The sequence below is a fragment of the Mixophyes fleayi genome, chromosome 6, assembly GCF_038048845.1.
Source record: "Mixophyes fleayi isolate aMixFle1 chromosome 6, aMixFle1.hap1, whole genome shotgun sequence".
Lineage (NCBI taxonomy): Eukaryota > Metazoa > Chordata > Amphibia > Anura > Limnodynastidae > Mixophyes > Mixophyes fleayi.
In genome coordinates, this window is record NC_134407.1 from 150,396,793 (window position 1) to 150,409,908 (window position 13,116).

Genomic DNA, 13,116 nt, shown 5'->3' on the forward strand with positions numbered 1-13,116 from the left:
CTCAGTATATTAAAGCAGTTACCATATCATTATAATACTTTATTGATTATTTCACACATGGATATTTATCTATTATTTTTATTTGAATAGCACTTTCCAGAGAACATTGCATCATTCACATCACTAACTTGATCATTGGAGCTTAAAGCCTAAATTCCCTAACACACAATAGAGTCCATTTTGTCAGAAGCCAATTAAACTATCTAGCACTTTGGGTTGTGGGAGGAAAACAGAGTACCTAGAGGAATCCCTGGCAAACACAAAGAGAACATAAAAACTCCATACAAATAGTGCCCTGGTTGAAAATGAACCCAGCACTTTGAGGCAACAGTGCTAACCACAGTGCCACCCTAAATCTAGATATAAACATGACGCAAGTCTTAGCAAATTTTCACAACTACACCAATACTTCAGGTAGCCATACAAGTGAGATACTGCAGCAATTATCAGGTAATTGGCCTGATATCTCAGTGTGTGGCCCCAAAACAATTGCAATGCCAGATAATGGCTCTATTAAATTTAATATGATGTTTATCTCGGTGGTAGTCAGTTTAACAATACTGACTACCCCGACACGGACTAAGGTGACATGAGGATTCCAAAGAAGGACTGCCCCGACTTGAAAAAAAGACTACTTACCAAGATCCAGACGACTTCAAGTGAAGACCCGATCTCTTGCCGACTGTGGAAATTGATGTCATGTGAAACCGCGACTCCTCTTAAAGCGGGGATGGACGGACCCGGCTGTCATTCATGTAATGTATGTATTATTTTAGGGGTTAGGGTTAGGGGTATTAGGGTTAAGAGTTAAGGTTAGGGTTAAGGTTAGGAGTTAGGGTTAGGGTCATGGTTTGCACTGTCTATTAAAAATGACGTCATTTCTTTATGTAGATCTTTCTGACAGTCACACTTTACATCTCTAGATCATTAGAGCTGCCGGACAAAATGACTGCCTGCTGTATGGTAAGTCCATATTGTCATACGATCGCTATTATTGGTTTCGGGGTTATTTTGCAGTGGTTAAGTCTGTTGGCTTTGTCAGAGCCGATAATTCGTATAATACCCCTTTCAACATTCGTCTAGATTTTCGTGCCTAATAATGATCCAATAAACTTTGTTCACTTTATCATAGAGCTCAAGTTCAGGCCACTGATGCTAAACTGTCTGGCCAGATATTTTGCAGCATGTATCTGGGTCTGTGTCTTAACTTTTGGGTACCAACTCTACAAGATGTTGGATACATTTACTTGCCGACAATACTATCTAAACTATTTTTAAATTTACTATTGGTAAACTCATACTTCAAGAATTATCACCTGTTACTAACTGCTATTTACATCCATGTGGATCCATAAAGGAAAACATAGCGGAGAGAATTAATTTCAGCTACCAGCTAACCCTTTACTAGATAATAAAATATAACCATATGCTGTAAATGTCTAAGGTTAAAAGTAAAAACAAAGTTAAAAACATGTATCTTTTGTAATGTGCATCTGCTGAAATCCTATCTGGTTTTTCCACATACAGATACAAATGTTAATGAAAACAAAAATACAAAAGGTATGCTAACAGCTGTAAATTACAAAAGAACACAGCAAGCTAACAAACCCCCAAGTAAAAACACAGGAAGAACTTTACTACTATATACAGTATATAGTATATATAAAAGTCTAACACCCCACCTTTATAAATACACACACAAAACACACAAACAAATTTAAATGTTTTTTGCAAATGACTCTTTTGTGTACTTGACTATTCTTACTGACTCATACTGACTACACATTTCTTGGGCTTTTTTTGTTTGGTTTATTTAGTTTTTTTTGTGTGGCAGTTACCATTTATAACGACCTTTGCTATTCCAAATTGACTCAGTTTTTTATCCATTCGTTTTATTTGCACTTAGTGTTAAATTATTATGAATATACTAATTCATTTAAGCAGCAAAGTGTAACTGCGATGCCACCTAAAAGGCAAATGTCTGCTGTGGAAGTAACTGCACAGCAAGAAGCAGCAAAAAGATGATCGGCGGAGCGGGATAAAGCCTGAGGACAAGCAATGACTGATGACCAAAGAGAACGCAAATGTGATAGTCATCCCCATGCAAATATGACACCTCAGCAAATTGCTTGTCATAGAGAAAACAATTGACGAGTGAAGAGGGCAGAGATAATCAAAGTATCACGTCAACGCACAAAATGCCTCGCCATTCTTGATGTTGATAACTTTGATGAAACAAATGTTAATTCTCATAACTGTGGTTCTATGAACAGAATTTGTGAATTTTGCCACACTAAGCATTTTGCAGCTGAGCAGCCACCTGACAAACTAATCAATCAATGCTGCCACAAAGGTAAAGTCAAATTGGGTGCAATAAGGTCTGCATCTTTTATTGTGTACTTAATGAAAGGACAGCATGAAATATTGACACGCCACATGGCTATTGTCCCTATTGTTTCAGAATGAATGGTTAAATGTACATTGAGCAGAGGAGGACCAACAAAAGTTCCCAATTGTAAAGCGCTACGGAATTTGCTTGCGCTATATAAATAAATGATGATGATGATGATGAAGTTTGTGGTAATTTAACCAAAAAAAGGTCCAACATGACCTTACTCTTATTTTTCCCATCATTTTGATGGGCTTTTAACTAGTACAAAATAAACCTATATTTGCTGGGAATCATGCACCATAGGTTGTGCTTTTTATGTCAATATAACTGCTGACAGTTATTGTATTGCACACATACAATTGCATTATTTGGACCTGTGCTCTGTTACAGTGATGTGTTCATTTCATGTGTATATACCCTAAAGCATTATTTTCTGACTTTATATATATATATATATATATAAAGAGAGAGATATAAATCATGTAATTGGACTTGGCTTTAATATTAAGACACAAACATACATTATGGGGTTTTGCTGTTGTGACAAGTATAGCGCTTATTTAGCACGCCCTCTTAATCCACCAAAACACTATTAAGTACTTAATCATACTCAAGGTAATTGTTCCTATAAGAGAGGAACAAAGCATGTTCTATATTTAATTGTTTATTAAGTGTAAAAGATTATAAATTAATGACAGCTCCTGAGTTATGACTTTGCTAATACTACTATGACATTGCCTACAATCTGCACACATCTAAACATGCTTGATCCAAGATCTAATTCTTGCCTTACAGCCATGCCCTGACAAATGCACAGGCAGTCAATGGAAAGTCTGACTACTTATACACATGAACACTTATACAACTAAAACAGAGTCAGTGAGACTGTTTGGCTTCAGTCTGAGCTAAGCTAAATGAGTGAATGGAGTAAAAGATATCCTATAAAGGGGGACCTGACTGCTGTGCAAGTCTACTGTAGAAACAAAGTAGACCTGCAGATGCGGTGATTCCAAATTATTACAATAGAAAGGAAAATATTAACGTAACATGTTATTGTTCTAACTATGATACCAGACAGCATCCAATATTTAAAAGTATAAAACATTTTATGTTATATTATTTATATTGTCCAATTGTGTTGAATAAAGTCGCACATGGATGTAGGTCTGTGTCATTTTCGACCATTATTCCATCAGGTAGCAGATAATAACACAGGTTACCTGATGGAAAATAATTCAAAACAGCACATACTTGTGTCTATGTACAAGTACAATGGATCACTTCATTTCACCTGAACCGTCAATAATATGTCAGTTGAGCTGGAATTGGTGGCACGAGGAGACTGAAGCACAAGCCCTCTTGTGTTTTAAACAATAGTAAATATGTTCTGTTTGTCTTTTCTTCCTGCTCTCCAATGAACTAAAACTGAATAACACAAGACACACACAGGCCCTGTATAAATAAACACGGTCCCTTAAGGAAAAATTGCTAATGATTCTATCAGCTTTGATGTAAGGCTTGTCAGTCCTTTAACTACAAGCTTGACCTGTGTCATATGTTAATTTGTTAAAGCAGTTTAGTTATTTATGTCTCCTCAAATGTCAAACAGTAGACAGGTATTTTACTCTGACCACATCTGTCTCCCATCAGTTTTTCTTGAACACTGTATAAACCCTCCCAGTCTGCTCTCTGATGTTGCCTATGCCTCTGTGGTCCCACCCAACTAATTCATTTCACCACCTGCTGCATGCGAACTCACATTCCTTTGTTGTCACTAGATAGAATGATACTTTGAAAGCTGTGTGAATGCAGGGTAAAGTTGTAAATTTATGTTACTGAATATTTTACAGTAGGCAGTGGGTTAAAATACAGCTATAGCATTTGAAAGAATTAATGATTGTTAATGTGCTATAAAATAGTTTTGTAAAAGCTCTGGGATGCTGGGAGTACAAGCTGCATGTGCTGAATAAAATATATGTATACTCTAATTTATTTGGTGCCGGTCTCCACAGACTTAAAAGCAACATCTGATACAAACAGTGATGACACTGATCTATAGTTCCCTAATATAAGTAGCATTTATGATTTCCAGCAAGAGGAAAATTGACTCCTGCCATGTTGCAAGCTGTCGCTAAAGCTAGTCACATGGCAGTGGCGGAAGGAAGATGACAATAAACACAGGGTAAAAAGGGCTATTGATTGTCATCTTCGAACCACATTTTCCTTCATGTTCCATAATGATATTGGAGAGAGGATTATTATAATTTATTACAGTTGTTTTTGGCCCATACTGTAAATATTGAATCAGTTGCCAGATATCAGTTTCAATATTGCAGCATTCATGGGCAGTTTCATTTCAGTGACATGTGTTAAAAAATATTTATGGAGATTTTATCCTTGGAAACAGGGGCAGGCTGGGCCGGGGGGCAGGGGGGCATCGCTCAGAATTACCAATGTTAGGGCCGGCTGGCCCACGGATTAAAAATCGCTGATTTTTACCCGCGGCCGCATCTGATAAAAAACGTGATGCAGCCGCGTCAGCGCACAGGCGGCCCCATCACATGACACGGGATCCGCCTGTGCGCCCCCCGGACTGAAATTGCCAGCCCGTGCCTGCTTGGAAACATCTATATTTCCCAACATTTACCAATTGCACAATATCATTTCACAATATAAGAAACAATTCTCATCACCTATTTTTATTTTATGAGATTTAGAAGTTTATGTTTACTAAAGTTAGGTATTTAAAATAGAAAAATTACATTACAATAAACTATAGATGCCTACCCAATTAATACATTTTTCATTGAATATATTCTGTTATTGCCATCCTGAGAGACAAAGCAAACAATACAATCAATCTTACTACCACGATCATAGAAACTAAGTCCTGTAACAAGTACTGTATATTTGTCTTAATATTTACATTAGACAAATATAATGGGGAAAATAAAAAATATCTGGTTAGAGTACATTTAAAAGGTTCTTTAACCCCAATTTGTGGACACATTTGCCTAGATCACATAAAATAATGCCAGGGGAATTGGGTGATGATGTCTTCATAAATAGTTAACTGTGTATGCCCTCCTTCTTCACAAGACCCTTTACATACTTAACTATCTTATCTAAAAATAAAGACACAGAGACATATATAAAGTGGCTAAATAAGGTCACAGTTTTATTTGTTAAATTTGGTGGCGGAGAAGGAGCACAGCGGGACAGCTACCAGACTGATACCCAAAACCAAGCGTGGACATGGCAAACCGCCGTGCATCCACTTAAAACAGAAATAGCCCTTAAATGCCTGGCCGGCGCTAACCTGGCGTCAGAGTGACTGCACCTCCTCTACACTCACATGCCCTCCCTCACTGAGTCAGACAAGGACTCTCCCCACTGAAGGGCCAAGAGTTATCGTTGCTTCGAAGGGGACAGAGACCTGCGGTCAATCACGATAGCGTCGTATGTATCAGCCGCTGATCGCAGTGCCTTCCTACCAACTGTGCCTGGTCTGTGGCGATGGGAAAATTAGGTTAAAACAGGCACTAGCTATCAAACCAGCACCAGGCGTGGGTGGGTGGGATCTTGCAAAGCAGAATGCGGCAACCAGGAAATTAGAGGACCTATAAAGAAACCCAATTAACCCCTTCAAGGTAAGTGAAAGCTTGAATGCAAACACTGTCCCTATTTAATTGCGGTCGTCTACAGGGACTCTCTCGTAATTACTTTCTGTCCTGAATATGAATCTTTTATTGCCAGTTCCACATTAAGTTGGCTAAGTGCCCAAACATTCTAAAGTACTACATCCTAAAAACTGAACCATATTTGTAAGTTTAGCAACAAACTTGAGAAGACTACTGAATCCAATCTCAAGGTTTACTATACAAAGCCACATACACAAAGGCTCACCGGGGAACCAGAGACTCCTTAAACACTTGTAGACAGTAGAGGAATTAAGGAACACAAGAGATCTAGGTACAAAAGTGTTACTGTCAGAAGATGAGTAAACTATTTTTTACCACAATAAAACACTTGAAATAGAATAGATTTGCATCTGTGCTAAATATATAAAGATATTTTAATAAAAACCCAACTACATTACAATATGATTTAGAATTTGGATATTACTTTGTATCAAACAAACGTTTTGCAAAACAGCATCACTGGGACCTAAAATAAAAATAACCAAGGTCACTTTCTTCTGCTCCGGCCCACAAGTTAAGAATCACTGGTGTAAGTGAAACATTTTTGTTTGTGTACAAATGAGGCCACATAACCCATTTTATGTTTATATATTGACATATTTAAGGATAGCTCCATCTAAAACATAATTTTTCTTATTTAACATGCACCTCTCCCCAACTAAACTAAACTCTGCGATTCCATGCCAGAGTCTCCCACAGTTTGGGATAATTCAGCCTTGCCAGTGCTACAGCGATTGTTGTATAGCCACTGACAACCAGGAGAAGGCTGCATGAGTTCCTTACATAGGTGCTGACTGGACAAAGTTGCCTTAGAAATTACACAGCCCTGTTTGAATACAAACTGCTTTTGGATGTCAACAGTGGGACAGGAACTATGGAAAAGCTGGTGGTGATGAGCCTTCATAAACTATGGGGACAATGTTATGTAAAAAGGGCACTTTAGGTGGCATAATGTCATATGCATGTTAATGTGAAGTAACAGAAGCTAGAAAGCCAAAAAGTTGCATCCAGAGAAAACCATATTCAATGCCTGTGTTTTCAGTATCATTTTAAAAAGCTTAAAATCTGTATTCAAATCATCTGAACTGCAGGACACATGGTACAAAATGCTCTGCTCCCATTTAATGTATCATTAATAATACGCGATTTAATTAATTCAGGTCAGATAAATGCAATAGTAAGGCTGGGCACACACTACATGTTTTTCACCCGATTTTCCTGCCAATCACACGATAAACATCCTTTCGGCCCAATAGAGCATTAGTGTGTATGCTTCCACGATCAGGTTTTACCATTCCATACCACATGGTATCATTTCATTTGATTTTACTAAAATACTTTGTAAACGATGGAACAATATTGTTCCAATTCTGCAGTGTGCATGCACTCATGACCAGCAGTGTAAACAGAACTCCATAGAGTTTACAGAGTCATGATATTTTCAGCCGATGGTTATGACAGATGAAGAGCACAGATCTGAAGGTAAATCGTGTACAGTGTGTACACATGAATCAGCATGATGATCGGGACGTTCAGTCGTTGGTAATATCATTAACAATATCGTATTGGGAGATATTTTCTGTAGTGTGTACCCAGCTTAAATAAGGTGGGAAGTTTGGCAGTAAATCATTTTGTAGGAGTCATTTCGGAGGGACTGATTTCTAGACTTCCTTCTGCTATTACAGCTTTACAGTTGATTTCTTTTGTACTTTTACATATAGGGAAGTGTCATGTGATGGAGCTGATGGCAGTCTACAAAAGCAATGTACAGAGGCCAGTCACACCTGGTGATATTTCTTCTCTATTCAGGGACTATTCAGGATATCTAGGCTACATACTTACGGAACCATAATCCATAATAATGATAACACCGATGCTCATTTTTGTACAGTGAAAAGTGATAGGCCACACTTTCAAAGGAACAATCAACAGGCAGAATGCAAACATGAACATTAAACAGAGGACTCACATCTGACGGTTGTTTGCATTTCACATAAATCACAGCTGATGCAGTTCATTATTTTAGCTGTTCATGCACTATATACTTTATATTAAACACAGACATTTTACTTTGTTATACACATGGACAAAAGGGACAGTGTGGTCCCTGAAATTTTACACACTATTTTTTTGACAGGGAGTGCAATAATGCAGCTCATGTGTGAGTCCTCTGCTTATTATTGATGTGTGCATCCTGCCTGTTTGCTCCTGTGGTATTACAGACCTCTATGTGGAAGAGACCATGGCAGATTTGAACCATCTAGCAAGAGAAGCGTGTGCCACTTCACCTTGTACAGCACTGGATACTTATATTATGTTGCTTATTATGATACTTATGTTTTCCTCCAGATGTGCAGAGAATTTTTAGGGGTCACAGCTGATAAAGAGAGGATTCCTTGATGTGGAAACTAAAAAATCTAAATAAATAGGTGAGCTTGAACAAGCATTACTCCACAATAATTATCTTAAAGTGTCCTGCATTCCATGGGGGTTACATTTGTGTTTCCGTTTGCACTTTGGTAGGCATTCTGGGGCCTATTTATGAGTCATTTTTTAAACATCGTGGGACAGACGCACAATTCAGTAACATTCACATTTATTAAGATATCATAGATATCTGCTGCTTTGCATTTCTCTGTTTGCCAAAGACACCTACTCCTCCAACTATACTACAAGTTTCTTAGAACACGTTTATCTACAATTGAACTAAATAATTAAACAACAATATACATACAGTATTTGTTTATAGAAAAAAAAATATATTTCTATAGCTTAAATAACAAGCTACAGATCAATATAAATACTGTATGGCCAACTATCTGCATTGAGTCTATTGTCAAGCTGCAATATTTGAATTACATTACAAGACAACAATACACATATAGTATTTATTTAGCTTAAATAACAAACAAGCTACTGAGTAATGTATATAGAAGACATTGCCAAAAGTATGTGGTCAACTGAACATCACATCTATATATGTGTGTTGAACATCTCATTTCAAAACCATGGGCATTAATATGGAGTTGGTCCTCCCTTTGATGCTATAACAGCCTGCACTCTTCCAGGAAGGATTTCCACTAGATTTTGGAACATGCAGGAATTCACATCCATATATCCACAAGAGCATTAGTTTATTTTCCCTTGTTCTAAGGTATTACCTGTAGATCTATATACATCATTTGGAGTTTATTTCTCTGCATAAATATGCTGGTATAGTAACATATGTATAATATTCTATCTTTAATGATTAATTGGGGCCATCTAGATAACGGTAGATATAAAGGGTTAACGGTTGCAATAGTATGATTGTAGTAAATCTTAAAATGAAAGATTGATATTACTGCATTGTTCACAATGTAGATTGGTGGTCGTACAGTATTTAGACTACTCTGGTGCTTATTATTTAAGATAAATATTTTTTTTTCTGTAAACAAATATTATATGTATATTGTTGTTTAGTTATTTAGTTCATATCTTGCAACTTGACAATAGACTTGTTCCAAGAAACATAATTAATGGTGTGTCTTGTTCAGTCTGTGTATGCTGGTTGATCTATATATCTTACAACCTCTAGTCAAATGACAGATGAGATATTTTACTACTGATATTCTTAGGTTAACTGGAACATGGATATACGTAAAGGAGTTAATCAACACAGTGTTATGAATGAACGAGAATTTGATACAATGGATAGGGTCTATAATGTAGATTGGCATTATAGAAAATGTAAAAAAATAGAGAGCTCGAGAGAGAGAAAAGAAGAAAAATGGGGCATCTGATAGGGTAGTATTTTAGGAAACAACTCCTAAAAAGTGGTGGTAATTTCTTTGTATACCAGATATGTGAGTCAATAAAGAGTGTTAATGTTAGGATCCCACATCTCCAATCATGTATCTTAAAGGGCTCCATGAAATATAATTATTTTATCATTATTTAAAATTCTATATCATACACATATAAATTACCACTACTTTTTAGGCATTGTTTCCTAAAATACTACACTATCAGACATTCGTTCAGGCCATTTCTAGACATTTTTCCGGACTTACCACCAGGTGTATTGAAGGTCAGCAGCTGCCTGCACATATGGAAGTGTTTTGGGTGTTTCAATATATGAGCTCCTTACAGACCTGATCTTTGAGTTGAGCGCCGTATTATATTTGCATATATAAATATATATATATTTGCATAATAATATATATATATATATATATATATATATATATATATATATATATATACAAAAAATGGTGTACATCAAGTGTTTCTGCCATCCCCACTAAGACATGGTAGTTGATACTGCCATTCTTATAACTGCCCTGTTTATGCGTTATTGCACTTATTTTTAAATCATAGTTTTTAAATTAACATTATATTTTATCATGGTTTTTATTTAATGAATAAAATTTCCTTTTAATATGAGAATACATTTGTTTCAAATAAGACTCAATTTAATATATCTTTCAGATTCACTTTTCTCGGTTGATACCCCTAGACTTTGACCTCTTTCAATCCCTTTATGGAAATGTTATGATTGGTTATTATAGATGAATAAGTCTACTATTTAGGTGTCACAATATAAAATGTCACTTTAAAATTTAATTGCAAGCAGACACTAACATTGGGAGGAAGGCTTATAGAGTTAGCAAGAGTAGACAACAGTTGTGAAAGGGACAGTAATAAAATAAGATAGTGCTAGTGATAAAACACAATTTGGGTTAATAGTAAACAGTTTCTCTTCCTGTTGTTTTTTTGGGTGTTTTATTCAGCAGGTTTTATTAAGGGTTTCCTATGGTACAGGGTGCTAAGGAAAAGCTAAAACAAAGATGTAACAGAATACAAATAATACATAACATTATTTAGTAGGTAAGGATAACATAAAAAACCCACATTCCTAAAAACCATATTGTACGATAAACACCCAAGCTGGGAACAATGTATATAATAAAAAAGAGAGGAAATGAAGGTCATTCTTTTGTGTGCAGTCAAATATGTGTCCCAAAATTTTCAGCCATTAAAACCATCAAGGAAAAAAAAATGGCAGAAAATGAGGTTGGTTGGGTATAGGCGAGTTTGTGTTCACTGACCTATATATAATACTGTTTCATAGAAAAGATATTTTGAAACTAGATGCAGGATAAAATGTGGTGTACAATGCAGAGTAATATAGTGTACAACCAGACAACATGAGAGAAAATAGGCATTGAAATGCAATATAGAATAAGAAGAATGTGAACAAAGTATAAAATATGGGAAAGTGTAAAATCAGGATGTTAAATTAGGATTTGTCTGTACATACAAAGACTGTTTAAAGAGACCGAACTGAAACTTTCAAGCCACTGGTACAAATTCCTAATTACATTGCTCAATAAAAATACCCAGAAGGATAATATAGACTGTCATATACACGCTACAATTACAGCATGCACAGCTGACACTACCCTTTCCATGCCTTCCTTTATGGAAAGACCACATGGTTGTATTTGTTAGCTTCAGTGCACCAAATCTGAAGTTTATTTTACATGCACGTATTAAAATACTTATTTCATCAATATAAAGGCAGGAGTCATATGCATTTCATAATCAACACACAGTGTTATATTCCACTAGAAAGGGAAACACATATTAAGCTGTGCCTTGAGATTCAGCTATTGGCTGACCATTACGCTTTCAATGTAACTGCAAATATAACAGGAATTGTTGCTTCATGGTAACATTTGTCAATGAAACAGACACAATATTTTTCCCTCTACTCACCACAATCAGCAAGACAAGCAGCAGGGGAAGACTCTTCATTTTTATGTTTCTCTCTGCTAGGATATCTCCCACCTTGTTGTAGCCTGGAGTTGTGTGTACTGAGGTTATTTGAACCCTTCAGAAACAGCTTGGAGCTGCTCATGCAGACCAGTCAGACCAGATTCTAAAACTTCCTTCTGATCCACCCCTTTAATTTTCTCTGCCCAGCCGCATTATCCCCTCAGTCAATAATAACATTACCCCTGTACTTAACCTGATCCTCAGTGACAATCAGACACACCTTCTTTCCTGTAATGTATTTGTACTGGTATGAGGACATCCCTCATTCAGTGTAATAGTCCTTTAACTCCTGCCATGCCAGAACTAGTCACACTGGTTATGTCCATTTCTTTATTTGTTTAATAGAGATAAATGTGCTGACTACAGGGAGTTTCAGGAGAAACTTTAAAACAAGCCTTTCAGTGAAATATTTAGATATAGAAACATAAAAAGTTAGAACGTGATGACAGAAAACAAGCAGAAAACAAACATGTGGTTTCTATAGTTTAAAATTTTGGCACTTATTTGTTATTTTAAGTCCTTACAAAGGACTTGTGTTTGTCCTCTTAGAGGGAGATTCAATTCAGCGTAATGCCCCGTGTTGGAATCTCAACAACATCAATTCGACTTTGCCTGGTATTGAATTCTTCCCTAGAATCCTTTAGTTCTCATAATAACACTACACCAGCTAGGTGACTGTTCCATAGATTTATATATATATTCTGTAGAAAAAAGATCCCACAATTTCCACCATCCTATGCTACATATTATCATCACTATCAACATTTATTTATATAGCGCCAACATATTCCAAGTTGCTTTCATTTTCTGAAATATTGATATGTTGTTGTTGTTGTTGTTGTTTTTTTAGGTGGGGGGATTACTGAAAACCCTATGACTCTTTTTAAATTCATAGTTGCCTACTCTCCCGGAATGTTCGGGAGAATCCTGAATTCCTGGAACAGGCTAACCTCCTGCTTACTGGCCGTGTGTTTAGTTGAGTGGGACTTATGACGCGATTCGCGCATCATCTTGGCACCGCCCCATGTTGTTAAAGCCTAAGAAAGGTTGTGTGAAGTTAAGGGGCGGGGCCACGATGACGCAAATCACCTCCCCTCGCCCCCACATGCCCCCCTTCCCCCGATCTCCCGCATCACAACTTGCCACAACTTGTTGGCAAGCATGTTTAAATTAATGATATATTTTAAAGGACTACTAAACGTA

The 13,116-nt window shown here is 36.6% G+C and overlaps 1 protein-coding gene across 1 annotated transcript in view; it reads right to left on the reverse strand.

Annotated features, from left to right (window-relative positions):
* Nucleotides 1–12,070, reverse strand: part of CDH26 (cadherin 26) — a 115,968-nt gene extending 103,898 nt beyond the window's left edge. Inside the window, 1 exon segment of the mRNA XM_075176774.1 lies at nucleotides 11,854–12,070. Within this exon segment, the coding sequence (XP_075032875.1) occupies nucleotides 11,854–11,892 (39 nt within the window). The 5' untranslated portion in view covers nucleotides 11,893–12,070.
* Nucleotides 12,071–13,116: the final 1,046 nt, after the last annotated feature.